The following is a 25,555-nucleotide window of genomic DNA, read 5'->3' on the forward strand; positions in this document are numbered from 1 at the left end:
CTGAGGTTTTGTCTGGGTTGTCATTAGATTTCCAAAATCCTTCTGTGGGGCCCCCAGGTGGTCACTGACCCAGTGTACTCTGAAAATGGGGAGTGTTCGCCAACAAGGCATTTTCTTTGTGAGGCGGGAGAACCATGTGTCTATGTACACCTCCAAAACAGGACAAGATGAGTTAGGAAGGTTTTATTAGGTAAGAAGCCTGGAGGAATGGGTAGACTAGGGGCTGTGTCACTCCCTCAGCTGCCTCCTCACCCTGTGTGGTTCAAGCTGAGCCTCTGACCACAGACCTCTGCCCAGAGATCAAGACCTGACTCCGCCTCCCCGACCCAGATGTGTTAGGCCAGTCACTGGGGCAGGGGGTCCTCTCCACTGTCACTGCAGCCTCCTTCACCAGGCGTGGCCGTGGATGAATCAGGGGACAGCTGGTGAGAGAGGTGGGGGGGAGGTTCCTGTCAGTCTCCGGCAGACAGGACACTGGGTTTCAGCCCCCCTTAACACTCAGAGATGCTTAAGCTACTGGAGGTCACTTGTTTTCACCGACCCTAAGTGGAACCCCACCTTGCACAGTAGAGCCAGGCTGCCAGGATTTGAATCCAGCCTCTGTCTCATCTGACCTGGAAGAGGCACTTGACCTCTGTGGTTCTTTTCCCACACATGTACAGGAGAGTGCAGGAAGGGGAGACTGGTAGGGCAAGTTTAATTAGGAAAATGCTGGCACTTTTGCTTATAAGCACCTCCCTTTTGGGGACAGACTGAATCCTCTTGCCCTGCTCCCTAACTCTAAAGCGAAAGTGTTAGTGACTCGCTTGCTCAGTCATCTCCAGCTCCCTGCAACCCCATTGATTGTGCCTGCCAGGCTTTTTTATCTATGGGATCTCCAGGCAAGAGGACTAACTCCAAAGGATGCTTTTATTCCTTTGCTCTGGGCCTGTAATGGGAGTCCACAGACATGATGGTCTGAGCTAGGTCTAACAGCTCTTGTCTGACCTTAGGGCAAGCCCCCCTGGAGGCCTCAGGCTCATGACCTTCACTTTACATGTGAAAGTGTGTCTAACCCTTGGGGTGTTCTGAAGATTGAACATCAGACCCAGGTTCCTGCCACCCAGTGCTCCCTCTGTGGGTGCACAAAGAAAAGCCCCTTTTCTGGGAGCACACTTGGTATCCTTGAGCTGTGCAGCTGGTAAACTCCATTTCTGCAGGATGGGGTCGCACTCACCTGGGAGCCAGGCTGGCCTGAGCTCAGGTGGGCATGCAGCAGAGCGGCCACCTCGTCCTGCTCAGCCTCCAAGGCAATGGCCAGGGCGCTGGTGCCCTCCTGAGGGATCGTGGAGATAGTCAGGTCCCTGAATCAAGGCACCACTACCCCACACCAGCCCCATGGTGGCTCACGTTGTCCAGGAGGGCAGGGTCACAGCCTGGCTGGGCCAGCAGCAACCGCACAGTGTCCAGGCGCCCATACTCGCTGGCGCACATCAGTGCCGTGGCCCCGTCTGCATCTTGCACGTTCACGTCTGCCCCGCATTCCAGCAGGGCAGCTACCATGTCCTGGCGGCCGTGGCTGATGGCCAGCATGAGGGCTGTCTGTCCTGTCTGGGGAGAGGGAAAGAAGGGGACAGGGCTGGTGTGGGCTCTGCAGGAAAGGGAGGGGGGTCTCAGAGACTTGGCTCCGGAAGTGAAAGTGCCACCTGGACTCAACCAGGGAGGAGGCATCTATGCACCTGGCTGGCCTTGGCGTTAACGTTGCCCATTTCAAAGAGTCTCTGGACCACAGCCATGTCCTCCTCTCGCCCCACAGAAGTAAGTGCCGCCAACATGAGGGCAGAGTAGCCAGCTCGATTCTGGTGGTCAATCTTGCAGACCCCTAGGAAAGCGAAGAGGCATCAGTTCAAGAAGCCGACACCTAAATTTGTCCACTCACTTCCCTCCAAGCATCAAGTTCACCATCTGTTTAGCCAGCTTGGTCACTGAGGGTCATGCATGATTTTACTTGTTCCTCTGCCTTACAAGGCTCTTCCCTCTCCAGGAGCCATGTGGCCCTTCTCACCTTTAGAGTTCTGTTTCCATCTCACTGAAAGGTTTCCTCACCTCCCTATTACAAACAGGTTTGGAGACTTGGTTCTGTCCAAACCATCGTATCCCCCAGTACCTAGAGCAATACCTCCCACTAATTGTTCAGTCACTCAGTCGTGTCTGACTGCAACCCCATGGACTGCAGCACACCATGCCTCCCTGTTCTTCACTGTTTTCTGGAGTTTGCTCAAGTTCATGTCCATTAAATTGGTGATGCCATCCAACCATCTCATCCTCTGTTGCCCTCTTCCACCTTCAATGTTTCCCAGCATCAGGGTCTTTTCCAATGAGCTGGCTCTTCGCATCAGGTGGCCAGAATACTGGAGCTTCAGCATCAGTCCTTCCAATGAATAGTCAAGGTGATTTCCTATAGGATTGACTGGTTTGATCTCCTTGCAGTCCAAGGGACTCTTTGAGTCTTCAACACCACAGTTGGAAAGCATCAATAAAAGGACTACTGTCCACAAAGCCACCATTGTTGTTTCCCCAGAGAACTGTCAGCTGGGCCCCCCTGGTGTCCCAACTCCATTCCAGTTTCCACACAGCAGCCAGAACAGATCAAAAGAAATTTGGCCCCATCACATGAATTTGAGCAAACCTCCAGGGCAAAAGAGCCTGGCATGCTGCTGTCCATGGGGTCACAAAGAATCAGATACGACTGAGCAACTGAACAATTCCATATGACTAGTATCCTCAGAAGAAACAGATCGCCATGTGATGCTGAAGGCAGAGATGAGCTGCCATCAGTAGAAACTTGGGAGAAAGGCATGGAATAGTTTCACTCTGACCCCTAATAATGAACCAGTCCTGTGAACTTAATGGCGTCCTGAACTGCAACACAATTTGTTCTAAACAAATTGTGGCACTTTGTGGTACTTTTTACAGCAGCCCTGGGAAACAGCTTGGTTGTTGCTGCCTGTCCTTTACAGATGAACACAAATGTCAGCTCCATTTCCTCTAGGGTCAGCTCTGTTGCCATCTTGGCCCCCTCCCACACATCATAGCACCTACCTCTGGATCTCATTCCCCAGGGTGTTCAATGCTTGGGTACCCCCACCATTCTGAAAGCTCAAGACTAGGTGCAGTTTGGGGAGATGAATGGTGGGAGAGGTTTGGGGAAAGCAGGGGATCAGGGTATTGGAGTAGATGTCCTAGTCAGAGGAGATCTGAGACAGTGGGCTGAGAAGTAAACAGTTTTAAGTCACAGCGCTTCCCTGGTGGTACAGTGGTTAAGACTGTGCTGCCAATGCAGGGGGCCCGAGGTTCCATCCCTGTTCAGGGAGCTAGATCCCACATGCTACAACTAAGATTTCGCATTCCACAACAAAGATCCTGCATGAGACAAGACCTGGCACAACCAAGTAAATTTTTTAAAAAGGTGGGATAGTTAAGTCAGGACTAAGGGCATCCCCCAGTTGTGTGGCCTATTGTCTAGGTGTCCATTCCTCTCACAAGCCTCTGTGACCCTGGTGGAGGATGTTAGGTGCAGAAGGGGCTCAAAGTAACCACAGTGGGGTGTCTGCAGCTCGCCAGGCACCCCATCTATCTTCCCCCGCCTGCTTTTCCCTTCTGAGGCCTTGCTAAGGAAGGATCCTAAACTAAAGGATTACCCTGTTTCTTGATTCCCTTCCCTGATTTTATCTTGTCATGGCCCTTACCTCTGTTGGAAATTATGTTTGATACTTATCAAGTAAAACTGATCCTTCTCTCCATTCCCTACACGCACCCACCCAGAGCTCCCATTCATGAAAGCTCATTCATTCAACAAACACCAGAGGGTCTACTGTGTGCCTCAATGAAGTCTGATAAGCAAGCAGGATGAAGTGAGGGAAGGGCAGCAGGAGGATTTTGAGAGAGTACATAAAGGAGAAGTTAATAACAGGCCAGAGGGGGAGCAAGGAGACAGTGCAGTGAAACTGGGTGGGAGCAATGGCTACTGGTCCCACGAGCCCCAAGGATTGTGGGAGTCGGACAACAGGAGACAGTGACCTGAGATGATGGGAGGTGAGAGTTTAGGTGAGAATGCCAGTCCTCCTCTGCATCCTTGGCAGGTGTAGGATGGCAGTGCCAGACCAGCACTACCCAGATTCCCCCTTCCGTGGGTCCCTATTCTCTAGTGCCCTCCCCACCCCTCCTCAATGCTGACCCGTATCCAGCAGCAAGCTCGCGATGGCCAGGTTCCCATGGGACACGCTGTAGTGCAGGGCTGTGTTTCCGTTGCCATCCGCCAGGTTCACCACGTGTTCCAGCAGCTCTCGCCCCAGGCGCGCCACCGCGCCCAGGACCCCGGCCACGGTCTCCGCTTGAGAGCGCCGCTGGCTCGACACCCGAAACCACTCCTGGGCCACCAGGCGCGCCGCGCCCTGCCAGGACAGGAGAGAGACATCAGCGAGGGCCCAGGGCAGGTGTGGGGGCGGGTCTGGGAACCCAGGCAGGGGGGGTTGGTCCCTCCGTATTTGAAGAGGGGTGTGGACTCGTGGGCCGCACCCCTTTGGAGGAGGGAGTAGTGTCAGTGTGGGTACGCGGCCCCAGAGGGCAAGGATGCTCTCCTTCCCGAGGAGAGCCTCCGAGAGAACCAGGAGTGGAGGAAGACTGTGAGCGCTTGTCTTTGGGGAGTCCGGGATGGGGTTGGGGCCGGGGTGGACCCTTCTGGGGAAATCAGATAAAAATCAGCCCTGTTCTGGGGCGGAGATCCCTTTGGAGACCTTGGTATCCATGGAGGGCCCTGGCGCGAGGTGACGGAACTTGGGGCCCCCTTAACTCTAAAGAAGGCGATGCTCTTCCCTAGGCGGGCATCAGACTCCTGTGACGGGCTCTCTATGCACTCACACTGTCGCGGGGGACCCCGCGGGGCCGGCTCAGCTGCCGCTGCAGGGCTGCACACGCCTCCCTCAAACGCGGGCTCAGTTCGCACCTAGGAGACGGAGAGGCTCCAGGAGAGGTCGGGATGGAGAGTGGGAAGGCGGGGGAAAGAGCAGCCGTCCCCATTCCGTGTCCCCCGCGCGGCTCACCTCCCCTGCGCACCCGGCTGAGGTTCCTGCTCTGCCTCCGGCTCAGCGTCCCGGTCCTCCTTGCCGCTGGGAGCGCCAGGGGTCTCGGAGTCGGATGCCGCGCCGCTGTCGTCGCCTGAGCCCGAGGAACTGCTCCTCGGGGGCTCGGCAGCACCATCCTCGCTGTCGCCCTCGCTGGACGAGCTCTCGTACCTGGGGGCAGGGTGGGAGGTATATGCTGAGCCTCCCCCGTGGGCTCAGTCTGGTGTCCTGCGAGGTGGAAAGTGGCTGTCCCCATTTTACAGATGTGGACACTGAGGCCTGCCTAGACCACGCTGCGAGCAAGGGGCAGAGCTGGGATTCAAAACTCCAGTCTATGTCCCAGCAGATGCTGCCATGGGGAGGGGAAAAGTGCTCACTCTCCATTGAGGACCCCAACAAACTGCAGGCTCTTTGGTCCGGGGCTGGTTTGGCCACCAGGTTTACCGTCTTTCCTCTTCATGATGGATTTGAGGGTGCCTGGCGGAGATCAGATGAGACACTGAGTTCGAATTCAGCGGCCAGCAAGCCAGGGCTCAGCGAGAGACGGGGACTCACCCGCGGGTGCCACGGCCCTGTCCCCATCCGTGGATCCGGGGGGGTTCTCCGGCATCGGGGCTGGGGCCTCCTCTGGAGCATCGGTCTGCGTGGTCTTCTCCACATAATCCCACGAGGTCTGGGTGGTAGCCACGCACGGCTGGGGCCGGGACGCCTCGGCCTCGGCCTTGGCCTCCTCAGCAGCCTCGCGGGCTTCCTCCAGCTCGCACAGCCGGCCCCGCAGGAGCTCGCTCACCCCGCGCTGATGCTCCAGGCTGGCGCGAAGTAGTTCCAGCTCGCGCTCGGCGGCCGCGGGCAGCCCCAGCAGAGCTTCCGTCACCCACGCCTCCGCCTCGAGAGTCTCAGGAGCTGCCCCCACGCCGGCCTCCTGGGTCTCCGGCACCGCCTGGACTCCCGCCTTTTGGGTCTCCGGCACGATCTGGGTGCCTGCCTCCCGTGTCTGGGGCGCCCGGTCGAGACCCGGCGGCGCACCCTCGCTGTGGCTAGAAGCTGACCCGTCCGGGCCGTCAGCCCCGGGGCTGGCCCTGGCGCGAACGCCGCGCTCAGAGGTGGCCAGGCGCTCGGTTAGCCGCCGCAGCTGAGCAAGCTTGTCCGGGCGCCCCTCGGCCTCCCCGTCGGAGTCCGGCTGCCGGCGCGCAGCCAGCAACCGAGCCTTCTCGGCGCGCAGCGCGCGCACCTGCTCCTGCAGCTCGGGCAGCGCGCGCGCTTGTTCCTCGAGCTCGCGCAGGCGCCGCAGGGCCGCGGCCATCTGTTCGCGCACCAGCTGCAGCTGCGCTGGGCCCGGCGAGGCCAGGGCCGGATTGGGGGCAGGGCTGCTGTGGCCAGACCCGCGCGGGCTGCGCGGGGCAGCGCGGGCCGGGCTGGGCGCACCCTCTTGCGCCTGCGCTAGCTCCAACCGCCGGCTGGTCTCCAGGAGCGTGCGCTCGACGCGCGGGTTGCGCACGGGTGCGCGCGGGGACAGCGGCGGCAGCATCAGCGTGGACGGCGCACCCGGGGAGAGTGCGCCCGGCGCTGCGCCATCGTCACTAGCCAGGGACTCGCTGGAGGTCCAGGCGCCTGGGCTGCGCGCACCTGCGAGGCCGGCCCGGGGCGCGCGGGGACGGCGCGCGGGCAGGGGCCCCGCAGAGCGGCGGGCAGCGGGGCCGCGCTCCAGCTCCTCCACATACTTGAGGAAGTCCAAGTCCAGGTGGAAGCCGTAGGGGGTCTCCACCGAATAGGGCGAGCTCGGGCTGCGGGCGCCCCCAGTCGCGCTGGGGCACAGGCGAGGGCCGCCCAGGTCTGCGAACATGACAGGGGCGTGGAGGAACGTCAGGCCGGGGAGACGCAGAGAGACTAACAAAAGGAGCGCCTCCCCACCGCCCCACGACATGCTTTCACGACGCCACCTGCTCCAAACCCTGCACACCTGCGGTTGCACACCGAAGTTTATACACCTATCTGCACCCCAAAAGTTGTGCATTCACGTGTTGAGCACCTACTGTGTACCAAACGCTGAGGACATAGCAATGAACAAGACAAGCATCCTTGCCCACTTGTAGGAGACAGATAAACACAAACGTTCAAAAAAGGTCCTTAGGGCAATAATAAAAATTTCAAGATGAAACAGAGAGCAACTGACAGGCTTTGGCTCTGGCTGTCCCAGCAGATTTCTGCGGAGGGAACTTAGAAGTTGAGCCCTGAATGAGAGGGAGAAAGCAGCTGGGACGGGAGGTTCCTAAAAGAAAACAGCGCGTGCAAAGGCTCTGGGGTGGAATGAGCAGGGTGGACCTGAGTAAAAGCGGGATGGAGGTGAGAATGTGCAGAACAGAGTGAAAGAAGGGAGGAGGGAGAAGACTAGAAGAGGGGGACTTGGGCCAGACTGTGAGGAACCTTCTGGGCCACTGTGAGGAGCTGGAGTTTTATTCCACCTGTAATAGGGCACCAGAGGCAGATTTTAAGCAGGGCCAGGACATTATACACCTTTATAAAGGGCCCTCTGACCACTCTGCAGAGGAGGGAACTGCAGGGCTGTGTGGGCACCTGGGCGCCGGGTGTGGATCTGTACACACACAAACACCATTTTGCACACTTACCCGGCAGGTTCTGATTCAGGGCAAACTTGGCCATGTTTCCCGGAATAGCAGCCACCTTTTTCACACCCTGAAAAAGGCCCCCAGAGGGGTGAGGGTGGGTAGGGCTGGACCCTACCCCTCTGGCTGTGCCTCTGGGGTCTGTCTGGACTCTGCATGAGTAAACAGACCCAGCGCTCCTCTCCACCCCCCAACACCCCCACTACACACACACAGGTCCTCTCCTCCCTCCTCCCTCAAGTGGCCTTGAAAGTTTGGAATGAATGACTGTGGGGGCCCTCCTGTGCCAGGCCTCCTCAGCCTGCTGGGCGGGAAGGGCATCAAAAGAAGAAGGGATGGTGATAAGAGAACCAGAGCAGCTGGGGGCGGGGCAGGGGGCGGTGCTTTCCAGACCTGCGGAGATTTCTGTCAGTCCCTGAGGGAAATTAGAAACTGACGCTCAAAGGGGTGGAGTGTGATCATTCAGAGGAGGAAGGCGAGAGTTGGAAGCCTTTTGCGGGCTCATTAAAAACTCATCTGGTCAGATTCTGCATACTGAAAAGAAACAAACAGAAAACAGAATTCTTACATTTTTTTTTCCTTAGAGTGCAAACAAAATATAATTGTACATCCAAATTTATATCAGTGTCACTTGTGAGATCCTTTAGGAATGATGAAGAGTTCTCCAACAGAGGCACCAAGGATGCAAAGTCTCCTTGTGATGTCTCTACTGGAGTGCCACAGGGCTCTGCCCTTAGTTCGTGAGAAATTGTAGTGGAACCACAAGCACCCAGATTGTGAGAGCTGTGGCTATGTTTGGGGCTAAAGGGAGAGAGACTCTTCAGGTGATGTGATGGAGGCTCTAAGAAACTGAGGGAGGGGCTTCCCTGGTGATCCAGTGGTTAAAAATCCACCTGCCAATGCAGGGGACATGAGTTCAATCCCTGGTACAGAAAGATCGCACAAGCAGTGGAGCAACTAAGCCCCGTCTGCCACAACTACTGAAGCCCACATGCCTACAGCCCACGCTCCACAGTAAGAGAAGCGACCACAATGGGAAGCCCGTGCACTGCTGCAATGCAATGAAGAGTAGCCTGGGTTTGCCGCAACTAGAGAAAGCCGCAACAACAAAGACGCAGTGCAGCCAAAAACAAACAAATAAAAATAAATAAATCTAAAAAGGAAACTGAAGATTGGGTCACATCTAATAATGTGATATTTAACAGGGATTTTTCCAGAACTTTGTTATTGAGTCCACCACAATCAAAGTTACTGTGCTTTGTTTCAGAAAGCACAGAGCAGGAAAGATGGGGCTTTGAAGAGCCCACATGAAAAACCCTCAGAGAACTGCAAGCAGCTTGTATCGAGTGCCTACTCTGTGCCTGCTCTCATTTAATGTACCTCCCCCAGTATAAACCTGCAAGGAAGGATGGTTCCCCCTTTTCCAGATGGGGAAGCTAAGGCATAAAGCAATTAAGTCGATTACCTATAGGAAATGTCCTCAGACTGGGTTCCACTCATCTTCTGGGGAACTCTTGTCTGCCCAGCCCTCCACCAGCAGGTGCCCACCAGCCCCAATCTGTACGCTTCCTGACCTACTGCCATCTGCACTAACCACCTGGCAAATTTCCCCATCACCTCTTCAGGTCTCTTGCACTCCTGATGACCACCTGCATACCTAACACCCACCAACCACCTGTTGGCCCACCTGACTCATTTTGCTCCACGGCTGGGTATATGGGCCCACTCGCCACCTCTGTCCAGCCTGGGTCCCTGACATCCCCCCCACCCCCACTCCCCAAGGGAGGAGGGAGTGGCGGGGAACTTGCCGTCCTGAAGCAGCTGTTTCCTGTCCCTCACACTGGCTATAAGGGGCCGGCCAGTGGGGCAGCACAGAGGACAGTCAGTGCCTCTCAGGACTTGTTTTCAGGAAGCTCTCTGGGAAGAGCTGGGTCATGGAGAAAACCTGGACTGGGGCTTAGGGGTCTGGGCTGGCCTCACACACAGCTGGCCAACTGCCTTAGTGGGATCAGCCCCTTGCTTCAGGGACCTGGCCACACCCAAATCCAAGACCCTGGGAATTCAAACAAACAAAAAAACAGCTCTGGGCCATTCCCAAGACCCAAACAAGCTGGAGCAGCCAGACCCAGAAGTTGGCCTGAAAAATGGGTGGATGCCCCCAAAAAGATGCTTTTCTGGTGGCTAGATGGTAAAGAATCTACCTGCAATGAGGAAGACTTGGGTTCAATCCCTGGGTCGGGAATATCCCCTGGAGAAGGGCATGGCAACCCTTTCCAGTATTCTTGCCTGGAGAATACCCATGGACAGAGGAGCCTGCCAGGTTACAGTCCATGGGCTCGCACAGAGTCGGACACGACTGAAATGACTAAGCAACAGCAGCAGCCCCAGGAAGAGTAAATAGCAATATAATAAAAACGTTTGCATTTGCTATGGGGGTAGCCTCGATTCTAAGCAATTTATGGGTATTAACTTAGTAAAAAAACAACAACAACAACAAAAAAACTCCTAGGCCCTTTGAAGTAGATTTTCTTAGCATTATTCTTTTCCCCCCTTCCCCATTGTGCAGATGGAGAAACTGAGACTCAGAGATGAAGTGACCCAGCCAAGGTTGTACATGGGCAGAAGCAGGTTTTTGAACCCAGCAGCTTGGCCAGTATTTCATTCTTGCCTGGAGAATCCCATTGCTAGAGGAGCCTGGCAGGCTACAGTCCATAGGGTGGCAAAGAGTCGGACACGACTGAAGCCACTTAACACACACACCCACTGCATTGCCCACTCCACTTGATAGCTTTCTATAAACAGCCCTCCACTCACCATGAGGGGCAAAGAGCTAGAGGGGGTCGGCCCTCCCAGCCTGCACTCCTGCCTGTCTCCTGCGTGTGTCCCTGATGGGAAGAGCAGGGCCAAAGTCTGGTGACTCCAGGGGTTGTACCCTCGCCAGAGCGGGGGCGGGGGGCGTGCAACCGCTCTCTCTTGTCCTCCGCTCCCTGCCCGAGGAGCTGTCACGGCTAGATCCACATCCTCTGCCTGAGACCCTTCATTAGGCCGTCAGAGTCGACGCCACACGCCCCCACTCCCGCCCCAGGGATTATTTTGGGACTCAGAGCTGTGATCGCAAAACCTGAGGGGTAGGGGAATACGGAAGGCAGTTCAGATCCCGGTCTTGGGGAGGGGGGCGTCTTCCCAGATTGAGGCTCTGGGTGGAGGCACCCCCTCTAATGTGGGGAGGGACTTTCAGACCCCTGAAGTAGGGTGGAGGCTGATGATGGTGCCAGGGGAGAGGTACTGAGGTCAGCACCCCGTCACCCCCATGTCCCCTTAGGACAGCCTCACAGAGACAGAGCAGTTTCCTGCAGGAAACGCTGCCGGGCGGTTCCATCCGCTGCCCATTGTCTGCCGGCCCCGGGGGCCATCCGTCCCTCCTCCCAACGCGGTTTCCGAATCACCCTACACACACACACTCAGGTCCAGAGGGAGGGGATGGACTCGGGTCCCCCAGCTGTCCCGGAGCGACTCCGGGAAAGGATCCCGAAGTCGTGGAAGCACAGGGGGCGAACGACCCCTCCCCCAGCACACTTCGCTCCTGAAGGGCGGGAGAAATGAGACCTCACGAATCCACAGGGCCCCAACTCTGCTCGCTCCCCACCTGGGGCTCCCAGTGTGGGAATGGGGGGGGTCCCAGGCAGAGAACACTGTGCCCTCCCCATCGCTACGCGCTGAGCCAGCAGAGGGGCTGGAAGCGCAGCGCCCCGTCCCGGTGCGTACCCCTGATCCCCGCCCCCCAGATTCCCCATCGGTGCCCAGAAAGCTGGTGCTTTACCTGAAGCCGCAGCCCCAGCCGCGCCCGCACCCGAGCCCGCCCCCTCGAAGTTCGGGGACGGGTTATCAAGGCCTGGACCCTAACTGACAACCACGTCAGCCAACCAGGGCCCTTTGCTCTCCGAACTGTCCAATGGTGAGGCGGGGTGGGCCGCACTGGCCCGCGCCCAGGGTTTGGGGGCGGGGATAGGGGCGGGGCCTGGAGTGACGGTCTTTGAGGGCTTTCTGTCCAAGGTGGGGAGCTGAGTGCTGACCGGCTCAGGGCGAAAGGGCTTGGATCTCATCCACCAGGCACAGGGAGCCATGGGAAGACTCTAAGTAGGAAAGTTACCCCGTGGGACTTGTATATATGGAAGATCCCTTAGGTGGAAGCTGGAAAGACTGATGCTCCTTTCCCAGTGTCTGGGTGAGGGATCCGGACCCTGGATCTTTTCGACCTCAGGGTCTTCGTGCATGCTCTTCCATCTTCCTGAAGTGTTCTTCCCTGCACCTGTTCACTTGGCCACCTTCTCCTATCTTTGAGGGCTCAACTTATGTGTTTCTGTCCTCTAAAGACCTAACGTGGACCTTCTCCAGTTACGAACCTGATAGCTACTTTCACTATCTGGAAAAAAAAAAAAATATATATATATATATATATAATTTATTTGTATACTTATTTGCCATCTGTCTCCCAGTAAGGACAGGGAATTGATTGATTTTGGTCACTGCTTTATCCAGTGCCCCGAGCACACAGTAGGCACTTAATAAATGTTTATTGAAGACTCACAGACATAGAGAACAGATGTTGGTTGCTAAGGAGGGGTTGGGAGAAATAGGAAAAACTATTATATAGAGAATAAGATAAACAACAACATCCTATTGTATAGCACAAGGAGCTATATTCAATATGCTAAGTCACTTCAGTCTGACTGAGTGTCCGACTCTTTTGCGACTCCATGGACTATAGCCCTCCAGGTTTCTCTGTCCATGGGATTCTCCAGGCAAGAATAGTGGAGTGGGTTGCCATGTCCTCTTCCAGGGGATCTTCCCGACTCAAGGATTGAACCCGTGTCTCCTGCATTAGCAGGCAGGGTCTTTACCTCTAGAGCCACCTGGGAAGCCCGTGCTATATTCAATACCCTGTGATCATCCATAATGGAAAAGACTATGAAAAAGAATACATATATATATATATGTATATATATATATATGTATAACTGAGTCATTTTGCTGTAGAGCAGAAATTAACACAAAATTGTAAATCAACTACACTTCAAAAAAAAGTTTTTAAATGTTTGTTCAGAGAATGATTTGACATTACATTGAACTCTGTAACCCAGTTGGAATGTAGTATGATCTAAAGTGACCCTCCAGATCTTTTTCTCAATTAATTTAGCATTTATTGAGCACATACAGTGTTCCAGGCACTGTGCAAGTCCTTGAGGGGAACATAGTCCTTGCCATCCTGGGCCTCAAACCTGAGAGGAGGAGATAGACTTTCAAGTTATGGTTTATGCTAAAGGGGTGAGAGGGGTGGGAGCTGGAATCTATGGGAACAGAAAGGGGGGCACATCATTGACCTAGAGTGTCTGGGTAGGCAGCCTGCAAGGATGACACTTAGGAAAGGTGCTCCAGATAGTAGAAATTGCACATGCAACAGGTGATATGGTGAAATTTGACTAAGTCGTGATGTTGGTGGGAGGCGAGCTGGAGGGATAGGCAGAAGGGTATGTCTGAAGCAGCTCAGACTTAATCTGCTAAAATGGGGCCCACTGGAGGTAGGTTACTTTATTTCAGAGATTCATCCGTTTGTCCCAGTGCCACTCTGTTTTAACCACAGTATCTTTAGAATATATTTTAACATCTAATACTCCACTTTTTGCAAAATTCCTGGGTTGTTTCCATTGTCTTTTTTCTTCTTCCAGATAAGCCATAGAATACTGTTGTTTCCCCCATAAAAACTATACTGGAATAGATAGATAGATATTACAAAACAGAAACATACTGACAGACTTCAAAAACAAATTTATGACTACCAAATGGGAAAGGTTATGGGGGAGGGGTAAGGGGGGAGGGATAGATTAGGATTTTAGGATTAACATACACATACTACTATATATAAAATGGGGCTTCCCAGGTGACGCTAGTGGTAAAGAATCCACCTGCCAATGCAGGAGACGCAAGGGACTCGGGTTCAATTCCTGGGACAGGAAGAGCCTCTGGAGTAGGATATGGCAACCTGCTCTAATATTCTTGCCTGGAAAAATTCCATGGACAGAGGAGCCTGGTGGGCTACAGTAATAGATAAACAAGGACTTACTATATAGCACAGGGAACTCTACTCAGTATTCTTTAATGACCTGTATGGGAAAAGAATCTGAAAAAGAATAGATACATGTATAACTGAATCATTCTGCTGTACACCTGAAACTAACAAAACATTATAAATCAACTGTAGCACGCTCTCTCTGGAAGTCACTCAATGGTGTCTGACTCTTTGTAACCTGCCAGGCTCCTCTGTCCATGGAGTCCTCCTGGCAAGAATACTGGAGTGGGTAACCACTCCATTCTCCAAGGGATCTTCCCGACCCAGGGATTGAACCTGAGTCTCCTGCATTGCAGATGCAGACGAAGTCTTTACCATCTGAGCCACCAGGGAAGCCCTAAATCGACTATCAGTTCAGTTCAGTTCAGTTCAGTCGCTCAGTCCTGTCCGACTCTTTGCGACCCCATGAATCGCAGCATGCCAGGCCTCCCTGTCCTGTCCATCACCAACTCCCGGAGTTCACTCAGAATCACTTCCATCGAGTCGGTGATGCCATCCAGCCATCTCATCCTCTGGCGTCCCCTTCTCCTCCTGCCCCCAGTCCTTCCCAGCATCAGAGTCTTTTCCAATGAGTCAACTCTTCGCATGAGGTGGCCAAAGTACTGGAGTTTCAGCTTTAGCATCATTCCTTCCAAAGAAATCCCAGGGCTGATCTCCTTCAGGATGGACTGGTTGGATCTCCTTGCAGTCCAAGGGACTCTCAAAAGTCTTCTCCAACACCACAGTTCAAAAGCATCAATTCTTCAGCATTCAGCCTTCTTCACAGTCCAACTCTCACATCCATACATGACCACAGGAAAAACCATAGCCTTGACTAGATGGACCTTTGTTGGCAAAGTAATGACTCTGCTTTTGAATATGCTGTCTAGGTTGGTCATAACTTTCCTTCCAAGGAGTAAGCGTCTTTTAATTTCATGGCTGCAGTCACTCCAATATAAAAATTAAAAAGTAAATAAAGTGCATGCACACACAGAGTCAGATCCAAGAAAGCACACAAAATAGATGCATAACTTAAGACACTCCTGAGCGACAGTTCTCAACCAGGAGTGATTATGCCCCCTGGGGAACATTCAGCAATAACTGGAGCCCTTGCTGACTGTCAGGATGGAGTGGGGGAGGGCTGTTCTTGACCTCTACTGGGTGGAGCAGGGATGCTGCTAAACATCTCGTGATGCACATGACAGTCCCACACAACTAACTGTTATCTGACCTGAATGTTGATAGTGCTGAATCTGGGAAACTCAGCTGGAAGATAGACATCATTCTAACCCCCACCCAGGTCCACAAAGAGCAAATCACCAGCAACCCCAGACGCCCTTCCGACAGGCTGTGTCTCAATCACGGTGCTTCCTCACTCTGAAAAGCAACCACTGTTGTGACTTGTGTAATAATCACTGCCTGGTATTTCTGAGTAGTTTATCATGCAAGTTTGAATCTCTAGATACTGTGGTTTAGTCTTGCCCATGCAAAAAAAAAAAGAAAATGATATGTCTTTTAAGTCTCTTTTAATTCATGGGTTCCCCCTCCATCCCTTTTCTCCATTACAAATGAATCAGTTGCACAATTCAGGCTGTTTCCCACGGTCCGGGTGGTGTTGATCCCATCCTCATGGTGCACGCCGGCATGGTCCTCTGCCCTTCATCTTTCATGCAAATTGGCAGTTGTTTCCAGAACCAGGATTAGACTAGGGTTTAATGCCTTTGACCCGATGGTGAGTGTTGTTGGTTCCTTCAGATCAGGCTCACTCTCCTTGTCTCTCCTTGCATGAGGTTAGCAGCCATTGATGACGAACTTGTCGGAGGTTGCAAAGTAGTGATGTGTTCTTCTTCGCATTTTGTCCTCCTTTATTAGCTAAACTTCTTCCCTTGCAGATGCTTCCTCTTAAATTCCATTTGGTTACACTTTTCATGTAAAAGTGCTTGATTTTTTCCCTTTAGAGACTACTTTTCTAAATAGTGAATTAATTCCCCATAAACCTCTGAAAGTGACAGTCTTTTTTTTTTTTTTTTTTTTTGAAGTTGGTTTAAAAATGGCCACCCAATCCAGTATTCTTGCCTGGAAAACCCCATGGACAGAGGAGCCTTGCAGGCTACAGTCCTTGGGTTGCAAAGAGTTGGACATGACTGAGTGACTGAGCATGGATGCATTAGTTTAAGATGTACAGAAAAGTGATTCTTTTCCATTACAGGTTATTACAAGACATTCAGTATAGTTCCATGTATTATATAGTAAGTCCTTCTTATTTATCTATTTTGTATGTAGTGTGTGTGTGTGGTGTATGTCTTTTAAACTCAAACTCCTAATTCATTCACCCCTATTTCCCTTTGGTAACCATAAATTTGTTTCTCTCCCCCCCTTTTTTTTTGGCTGCACCATATGGCTTGTGGAATCTCATTTCCCCAACCCAGGATTGAATCTGGGGCACAGCAGTAAAAGCACTGAGTCTTAAGCACTGGACCTCCAGAAAACTCCCTCCATAAGTTTGTTTCTATGTCTATGAGTCTGTTTCTTATATTTTCCTAACTAGCTGCTTTTAACATGTTAGGGTGCTATTGGGATTGTGTATTTGTGTTCCTTTGTTGTGTCCTGCCTTTTCTTAGACAGAAAGGAGAACAAACCAATCAATCCTAAAGGAAATCAACCCTGAACATTCATTGGAAGGACTGATGCTGAAGCTGAAGCTCCAGTACTTTGGTCACCTGATGAAAAGAGCGGACTCATTGGAAAAGACCCTGATGCTGGCAAAGACTGAAGGCAGGAGGATAAGAGGGTGACAGAGGATGAGATGGTTGGAGAGCACCACTGACTCGATGGACATGAGTTTGAGCAAACTCTGGGAGATGGTGAAAGACAGGGAATCCTGGCGTGCTGCAGTTCATGGTGTCACAAAGAGTGAGACACAACTGAGCAACTGAACAACAACAACCTTTTTTAGAAACACCAAATGAGATAAAGGTGGGGAGGTGAAAAAGAGATGGAGCTGGCAGTGGAAGGGGAGGCAGATGGAGGTGAGACTCGAGAGGTGATAAAGACAGGACTTCAGGCTGGGTGGAACTATAACCAGGTTGAAAGGTGAAAGAGGGACCAGTTGAGGGGCAAAGTCATTATCCTTCCTCTCATGGCTCCCATCTCACTTAATATAAGAACTAAAATCAACTTCCCTGGTGGTCCAGTTGTTAAGAATCTACCTGCCAATGCAGGGGACTGGTCAATCCCTGGTCCAGGAAAATCCCACATGGCACGGAGCAACTAAGCCCCTGTGCCACAACTACTGAGCCCTGGGGTGCAATTATTGCAGCCTGCATACCTAGAACCTGTGCTCTGGAGCAAGAGAAGCCAGCACACGGCAACTAGAAAGTAGCCTCCACTCACTACAACGGGAGAAAGCCGTGAAGACCCAGAGCATCCAAAAATGAATAAACTAAAATCCTTAGAGTAGTCCACAAGATCATGCCCTTAGATCATGCCCTTCATGATCTGCTCCTGTCACCCCTTTTTAAAATTTTATTTTTATTTATTATTATTATTCATCTTTTGTCCACACTGCATGGCATGTAGGATTCTAGTTCCCTGACCAAGGGTCAAACCCATGCCCCTTGTGTTGGCAGCATGGAGTCCCAATCATGGACAGCCAGGGAAGTCCCTCCTGCCACCTGCTGACTTCTTCTCTCCTCTCTCTCACTCTCTCCCTTGCTCCTTCTGCTCCACTAGGCACAGTTCTGCCTCAGGGCATTTGCACCTGCTGCTCCATCTATGGGAATGCTCTTCCCATAGATGTCCACACAGCTTCTGCCTCACACCTTCTGATCTTTGCTCAAATGTCCCTGTGAGGCTCCCTTGGCTGCCTTCCCTGAATTCTCCACTCAACACACCTCCTTAGCCTGCATTAATTTTTTTCCCCTAGCACTTATAACATTCTTATACCGTGTCTGTTCCTCACTGGAATGTCAACCCCACGTGAGCAGGAAATTTTTTGTCTGTCTTCCACATTGCCTGGTCCCTAGAGCCTCAAACAATGCTTGGCACACAGAGGGGCTCTATAAATACTTGTTCGCTGAATGAAAGGAACAGAAGGTGAGCTTGAACATCACGTGGACCAAGGATTTCCGATAGGGGCTGGATAAGCATCCTAGCCTTGCCAGCCAGCATGGAGATATGTAACAGCAAGAAAGCACTTTGATTGGGTGGGTGAGGGATAAAGATGCAATTAGTTTTTTGTTTTTTGATTGCACAGCAGGTTTGTAGGATCTTAGCTTCCCCACCAGGAATCAAACCTGGGCCCCCCTAGCAGTGAAACCACTGAGTCCTAACTACTGGACTGCCAGGGAATTTCCCTTAGATTTCTCAAAAAACTCCCCCACCCTTCAGATTCCTGACACCATTCAAGGTAGAACATGTGATGTTTCTCTGCCACAGGCTGAAGCTGGAACCAGAGACGAGGAGACCCAGGCTCCTGGCCACTCCGGCACACACATGAGCCTCTTGGAAGCCACCTTCAGCCCCTTTGCCAGGTCAAGGGCCTCGGAAATGCCAGAGCAGTTCCCGCCCAGGTCTGGAATGCCTGGCTGCCCCAGAGAGGCTCAGTCTGTCCCTCAATACTCACATCCCCAGCCCTGAGGGCTCATCAGCCCCAGGTGAGGGTCGCAGAGGACAGTATCCCCGGATTGCCCTCCATCCTCTTCCCGGGGTTCAAAATCTAAGCAGTCCACATCCTGTAAGTTTCACCACCTGAGTAGTTCTGGAATTCATCCCCATTTCCCCATCTAGTGAATCAAAGACCCTACCATCCCAGGCCTGTCTTTTGCCCTCCTGCCCTCATCTCCCAATGCATATTTGCAACTTTGAATAATTTGTATTTATCTCCAGGGGGGAATGTTTTGGGGTTTCACATGTCCTGATGCAGGGTTTACCAAGTGGTCCAGTGGTAAAGAAACTGCCTGCAATGCAAAAGACACAGGAGATGCGAGTTCAATCCCTGGGTTGGGAAGATCCCTTGGAGGAGGGCATGGCAACCCACTCCAGTATTCTTGCTTGGGAAATCCCATGGACAGAAGAGCCTGGTGGGCTATGGTCCATAGGGTCACAAAGAATTGGACATGACTGAAGCTACTGAGCAGGCACTCATATCCTGATGAATCCGTTTCTGATCCTGATTGAAAGTTACATGGATGTGCATTTCAACCCTTTGGGGGCTTTTTGTTCGTTTGTTTTTCCTTTTTGTGTTTATTTCTTTGGCTGCATCAGGCCTTAGTTGCAGCCTGATGGGATGCAGTTGTGGGATCTAGTTCCCTGACCAGGGATCAAACCTGGGCCCTCTGCATCAGGAGTGCAGAGTCTTAATCACTGGACTTCCAGGGAAGTCCCATTTCATCGCTACTCTTTCCATTTCACACATAGGTTAAAAGCAGCCTTTTGAGTGTATTCAGTGTTTATGTAGAACAATTATTAAAAGCAACCAATCAGGACAATTGATTCAGGCAAGAATCATCAATGGATGCTGAAACTGGTGAGTTAGTTTCATGAGAAACAAGGTACTTGCGTAGCTTCTCTGTATCTGCCCATAGAATACATATTTATGACAACGGAAAAGATTGTCATTTCACAGAGGAGAAACAGACAGACAATGTCTTAATCAAGGGATCATAGTTTAAATGACCAGTAATGTAGCAAAGGGACAAATCGAATCTTGATACACTGCATAGAAAGGGACACACTATCACTTCTGTGGTATTTCTTCCAAAGATGCTTAACCTGAATCTAATCACAAGGAAAATCAGACAAATGCAATGTCTCAGACAAGAACATTCTACAAAACAACTGGCCTATGACCTTCAAAAATGTCAATGTCAAGAAGTCTACAAATAACAAATGTTGGACAGGGGGTAAAGAAAAGAGAACTCTTCCATACTGTTGCTGGGAATGTAAACTGGTACAGCCACTATGGAAAACAGTATGGAGGTTCCTCAAAAAACTAGAGTTGCCATATTATCCAGCAATCCCACTCCTGGGCATATATATCCAAACAAAACCACATTTCGTAAAGATGCATTCACGTCAATGTTCATTGCAGGGCTATTTATAATAGCCAAGACATGGAAACAATCTAAACGTCCATTGACAGAGAAATGGATCAAGAATATGTGGTACATAAACACAGTGGGATACTCAGTCAGTTCAGTCCCTCAGTTGTGTCCGACTCTTTGCGACCCCGTGAATCGCAGCACGCCAGGTCTCCCTGTCCATCACCAACTCCGGGAGTTCACTGAGACTCACGTCCATTGAGTCAGTGATGCCGTCCAGCCATCTCATCCTCTGTCGTCCCCTTCTCCTCCTGCCCCCAATCCCTCCCAGCATCAGGGTCTTTCCAATGAGTCAACCCTTCGCATGAGGTGGCCAAAGTATTGGAGTTTCAGCTTCAGCATCAGTCCTTCCAATGAACACCCAGGATTGGTCTCCTTTAGGATGGACTGGTTGGATCTCCTTGCAGTCCAGCAGACTCTCAAGAGTCTTCTCCAACACCACAGTTCAAAAGCATCAATTCTTCGATGCTCAGTTATAGAAGCAATGGTTCTCAACTAGGGGAGAGGGCGGAGATGGGGCACTCTTCTGTCATCCAGGGGAGATTAACTAACTTGTGAAGGCATTTTTGGCTGTCTCAACCAGGGATGTAGGGACATGTGCGCTACTGACATCTAGTGGGTGGAAGCTGGGGATGTTAAAAATCTTACAGTGCACAGGACAGCCCTCCACAGCAAAGAATTATCTGCCATCAGGGTCAAGAAGGTAGAGAAACCCTCTGTAAGAGAAGGTCGTTTTTCTCGGGAAATATAAATTGAAGTATTTAGGAATAAGGAGGAGTCATGTCTATGGCTGGTTTGCAAAAGGTTCAGAAAAACATGTGTATCTATGTCTATACCTGTCTATATGAAACAGAGCAGGACGACTCTATGGTCCTTGCCCCCCCAGCCCCACCACCTCATGTCCTCTGCCTGCCTTTTTAGTCTGTGGAAAACTTTAGTCAAAGAATAAGTTTAATCAGTGAAATGCAGAAACAAAAGAAAACAGTCAAAGGAGGTAAAATAATAATAATGTGAAACAGAGTCAAGGACCTTTAGTTCTTTCACAAGGGCTGTAGATAATCTTCTGAGCCACACCCACTGAGCTGTCTTACAGATGCTAAAACCCCAGGTGGAGAAGTTAGCTACATGATGACCAGACTGTACTCATGCCATAAGCTGCCACAAGCTTGATAACTGGCCTCAAAGAGATGGGCACAAACAGACCCTGGAACTGAAGATTAACTGTACCCAAAACAACCAAGATGACACAGGTCAGACCACCGATGATCAATTTGAAGATGACTGTCAGGAATGACTGTTCTGTTTCTGCATGTGGCCTCCTCCTTCTGTCTATAAAAGCCCTTGCCCCACCAGTTGCTGGTATTGGGGGAGTGGGCCTTTGGACAGACATCTGCGTGTCCCCTACCCCCAGCTGCTAGCATCTGAAATAAAGCAAACTTTCCTTTCCACCAGCCTGGCCTGGTAATTGGCTTTTGGGCAGCGAGCAGTCAGACCCCACACACACTCTTTTGGTAACATATATACTCACCTGTGTGTATGTGTTCCTTAACCAGATTCCTAAAATGGTAATCTGTTGCTATGTTTGGGTATTATTCTTTTCTCAGTCTGTCTCTCTCCCCTGCCCGCCCACCCCTGTTTCGCCCTGCAGGAACTTCTTGCTGCTGCTGCTGCTGCTAAGTCACTTCAGTTGTGTCCGACTCTGTGCGACCCCATAGACAGCAGCCCACCAGGCTCCTCTGTCTATGGGATTCTCCAGGCAAGAACACTGGAGTGGGTTGCCATTTCCTCCTCCAATGCATGAATAGTGTTCCTCAAACACATCAGAAACCTCAGGCGTTTTGCACTGGCTATTCCTTCTTCCTAGAATGTCCTTCCCCCAGATATCTGCCTGACTTACTTCTTCACCTCCTTTGCCTCACTACTCACACAGCCTCTTCTCCATGATTCGGGTCCAGACTTGTTGTTGTGGCTCAGTCACATCAGTTTTTTGGTGCTCAGCCTTCTTTATGGTCCAAATCTCACATCCATATAAGACCACTGGGAAAACTATAGCTTTGACTATATGCACTTTTGTCAGAAAAGTAATGTTTCTGCTTTTTAATATGCTGTCTAGGTTTGTCATAGCTTTTCTTCCAAGAAGCAAGCACCTTTTAATTTCATGGCTGCAGCCAGGTCCAGACTACTCTATTTCAAATAGCCAGGGGACTTCTTTGGCTGTTCAGTAGTTTGAGCACCGCAGAATTGATGCTTAAGAACTGTGGTGCTGGAGAAGACTCTTGAGAGTCTCTTCTACTGCAATGAGATCAAACAAGTCAATCCTAAAGGAAATCAACCCTGAATATTCATTAGAAGGACTGATGCTGAAGCTGAAGCTTTAATATTTTGGCCACCTGATGCGAAGAGCCGACTGACTGGAAAAGACTCTAATGCTGGGAAAGATTGAAGGAAGGAGGAGAAGGGGACGACAGAGGATGAGATGGTTGGATGGCATCACCAACTCAATGGACTTGAGTTTGAGCAAACTCTGGGAGATAGTGAAGGACACAGAAGCCTGTCCTATGCACGCTGCAGTCCATGGGGTCGCAAAAAATCGGACACGACTGAGCAACTGAATGACAACAGCAATCCTGTTTGATCCCTGGTTGGGGAACTAGGATCCCACCTGCCACGTGGCATGGCAAAGCTTTTTAAAATAAATAAATAAGATTTCCATCCTCCCCTCATTCCATATCTCCTTTCTTCAATTTATTTTTCTTCTTAATACTTATCACCATGTAACATGCTATACATTTTCTCTGTTTACTGTGTCTTTCTCACAGACACTGTGCCAGCTCCATTAGGGCAAAACACATTTGTCCCCAGTGTTTGGAACGGGGCCAGGCACACAGTAGGTGCTCAATTCATTGACGAATAGATGAATTGCTGTTAAGTAAATGAGATGGTCTAACGAGAAGAGGAAGTGGGGGGCGGGGAGGAAGAGGAAAGTTGCCGCTCATCACGTCCACAGCTCCCTTTGACTCCTCCTTTGAATCGCTTATCTTCCAGGACAAAACCTCGAGGACACCCCCGGGGACCTCTGACTTCAAGAGTCTCGCACAGGACAGGGGGGACTCAGCAGCCGGGAACACTGTCCTTTCCTCCCGGGGGCTGCTCTCTGATTCGCCACCAGGGGCGCTTCTCCCTAGCCAAATCCCAGGGTGCGAGGCTGGTCCAGGTATTACTTGGGAAGCAATTTTTCTTCAGAAAAAAAGAAACAAAAAGTCATATCTAGCTTTTTCTAACTGTTACAAAAATTTTTAATTAGCCTGTTTATCATAGAAAATTAAGAAGCTAAAGAGAGAAATAAAACTTGGTGCACCAGCCCACCAATATTGAATCCACCAACATATTTTTACTTGAATCTTTTACGTATTCAAAAATTTTATTTTCACCTTTTAACTTGGAGCGTTGTGAACCAAGAAGTAGGGAGATGCTACTCAACTGTACACCTAAAAGGGGTAAAGATGGTAAATTTTGCATGGTGTATCTTTTCCTGCTGGTCTTCCCAGTGGTCACGAATAGTTGTGAGAACTGGAACATAAAGAAGGCAGAACAACAAAGAATTGATATCTTTGAACTGTGGTGCTGGAGAAGACTCCTGAAAGTCCTTTGGACATCAAGGAGATCAAACCAGTCAATCTTTAGGGAAATCAACCCTGAATATTCACTGGAAGAACTGATGCCAAAGCTGAAGCTCCAGTATTTTGGTCATCTGACTCGAACAGACAACTCATTGGAAAAGCCCCTGATGCTGGGAAAGATCAGGGGCAGAAGAAGAGGGCATCAGAGGATGAGATGGCTGGATGGCATCACTGATACAATAAACATGAACTTGGGCAAACTCCGGGAGATGGTGAAGGACAGGGAAGTCTGGCATGCTGCAGTCCATGGGGTCCCAAAGAGTCGGACACGACTGGGCGACTGAAGAACGACAACATATTTTCCCAAAATGAAAAAAAAAGATTGTATAATCTGAACACCAGTTATCAAGTCTATTTTGTTTCATCTCCCACCTGGGTTCCCACTTCCTCCCAGTTGGATTATTTTGAAGCAAATCCCGGCCATTTCATTATCAGTAGATATTTGAGTATGCATTCTAGGAGACACAAATCACTTTTTTAGGACATTTCTTTAAACAAAATACTACCCATATGTTGGGACTTCCCTGGTGGTCCCGTGGCTAAGACTCTGTGCTCCCAATACTGGGTTTCATCCCTGGTCAGGGAGCTAGATCACACATGCCACGACTAAGACCCAGTGCATACAAATAAATTTTTTAAATTAGATTTAATTAAAAAATAAAAATACCCGTATAACATTATCACACTTTTAAATTTCTACATCATCCAATGTCCAGTAATTTAATGTCCATAAATTTTATGATTTGTTGTTATCCTTTGTTTTATTATTTTAGAGATAGTTTGAATCAAGTTTCTCAAATATCCATACGTTACCTTTGGTTGAAATGTTTTTAAATCTCTTTTGGGGACTTTCCTGGTGGTTCAGTGGTTAAGACTCTGTGCTCCTAGTGCAGGGGGTAAGGGTTTGATCTCTATTCAGGGAACTAGATCCCACATGCCACAGCAAAAGCTCCTGTATACCTCAACTAAGACTTGGTGCAGCCAAATAAATAAGTATTTTTTAAAATTGCCATTAAATCTCTTTTAAACTAAAAATTCCTTGACGCACCCCTTTCCCAGTTTGGAGGCAGTTCATTGTTCCATGTCCACTTCTTTTTTTTCTTTTTTTACTTTACAATATGGTAGTGGTTTTGCCATACATCAACATGAATCCGCCATGGGTATATACATGTTCCCCATCCTGAACCCCCCTCCCAACTACTTCCCCACCATCCCTCTGGGTCATCCCAGTGCACCAGCCCCAAGCATCCTGTATCATGCATTGAACCTGGACTGGCGATTCGTTTCACATATGATAATATACATGTTTCAATGACATTCTCCCAAATCATCCCACCCTCTCCCTCTCCCACAGAGTCCAACAGACTGTTCTATACATCTGTGTCTCTTTTGCTGTCTCGCATACAGGGTTACCGTTACCATCTTTCTAAATTCCATATATATGCGTTAGTATACTGTATTGGTGTTTTTCTTTCTGGCTTACTTCACTCTGTATAATAGGCTCCAGTTTCATCCACCTCATTAGAACTGATTCATATGTATTCTTTTTAATGGCTGAGAAATATTCCATTGTGTACATGTATCACAGCTTTCTTATCCCTTCATCCGCTGATGGACATCTAGGTTGCTTCCACGTCCTGGCTATTATAAACAGTTCATGTCCACTTCTAACTGTTGCTTTTTGACCTGAATGCAGATTTCTCAGGAGGCAGGTAAGGTGGTCTGGTATTCCCATCTCTTTAAGAATGTTCCAGTTCATTGTAATTCACATAGTCAATGGCTTTAGCGTAGTCAATAAAGCAGAAGTAGATGTTTTTCTGGAACTCTCTTGCTTTTTCTCTGATCCAATGGATGTTGACAATTTGATCTGTGGTTCATCTACCTTTTTTAAATCCAGCTTGAACATCTAGAAGTTCTTGGTTTACAGACTGTTGAAGTGTAC

At 50.3% G+C, this 25,555-nt stretch overlaps 1 protein-coding gene and 1 non-coding gene across 6 annotated transcripts; both read right to left on the bottom strand.

Annotated features, from left to right (window-relative positions):
- Positions 1–168: 168 nt before the first annotated feature.
- On the bottom strand, positions 169–11,616 carry KANK3 (KN motif and ankyrin repeat domains 3). 5 transcript variants are annotated; one of them, XM_061422371.1, is made up of 12 exons: positions 11,547–11,616; positions 8,120–8,260; positions 7,730–7,796; positions 5,658–6,935; positions 5,480–5,579; positions 5,082–5,273; positions 4,900–4,984; positions 4,217–4,433; positions 1,719–1,861; positions 1,390–1,590; positions 1,217–1,315; positions 169–422 (listed from the first exon to the last, which is right to left on the bottom strand). In XM_061422371.1, the coding sequence occupies exons 3-12, from the start codon at positions 7,761–7,763 to the stop codon at positions 345–347; spliced, it is 2,427 nt and encodes an 808-aa protein (XP_061278355.1). In that variant the 5' UTR covers positions 7,764–7,796; positions 8,120–8,260; positions 11,547–11,616; the 3' UTR covers positions 169–344. The 5 variants fall into 5 exon arrangements, with proteins under 5 accessions (XP_061278355.1, XP_061278354.1, XP_061278353.1 ...); XM_061422370.1 differs by having other exon boundaries at positions 5,658–7,796; XM_061422369.1 differs by lacking the exon at positions 11,547–11,616 and adding an exon at positions 10,541–11,018 and having other exon boundaries at positions 5,658–7,796.
- Positions 11,617–19,138: 7,522 nt separating this feature from the next.
- On the bottom strand, positions 19,139–19,211 carry TRNAR-CCU (transfer RNA arginine (anticodon CCU)). The gene has a single exon. It is a non-coding gene; the product is annotated as a tRNA-Arg (tRNA).
- Between the last annotated feature and the right edge of the window lie 6,344 nt (positions 19,212–25,555).

Source organism: Bos javanicus, chromosome 7 (assembly GCF_032452875.1).
Source record: "Bos javanicus breed banteng chromosome 7, ARS-OSU_banteng_1.0, whole genome shotgun sequence".
Taxonomy (NCBI): domain Eukaryota; kingdom Metazoa; phylum Chordata; class Mammalia; order Artiodactyla; family Bovidae; genus Bos; species Bos javanicus.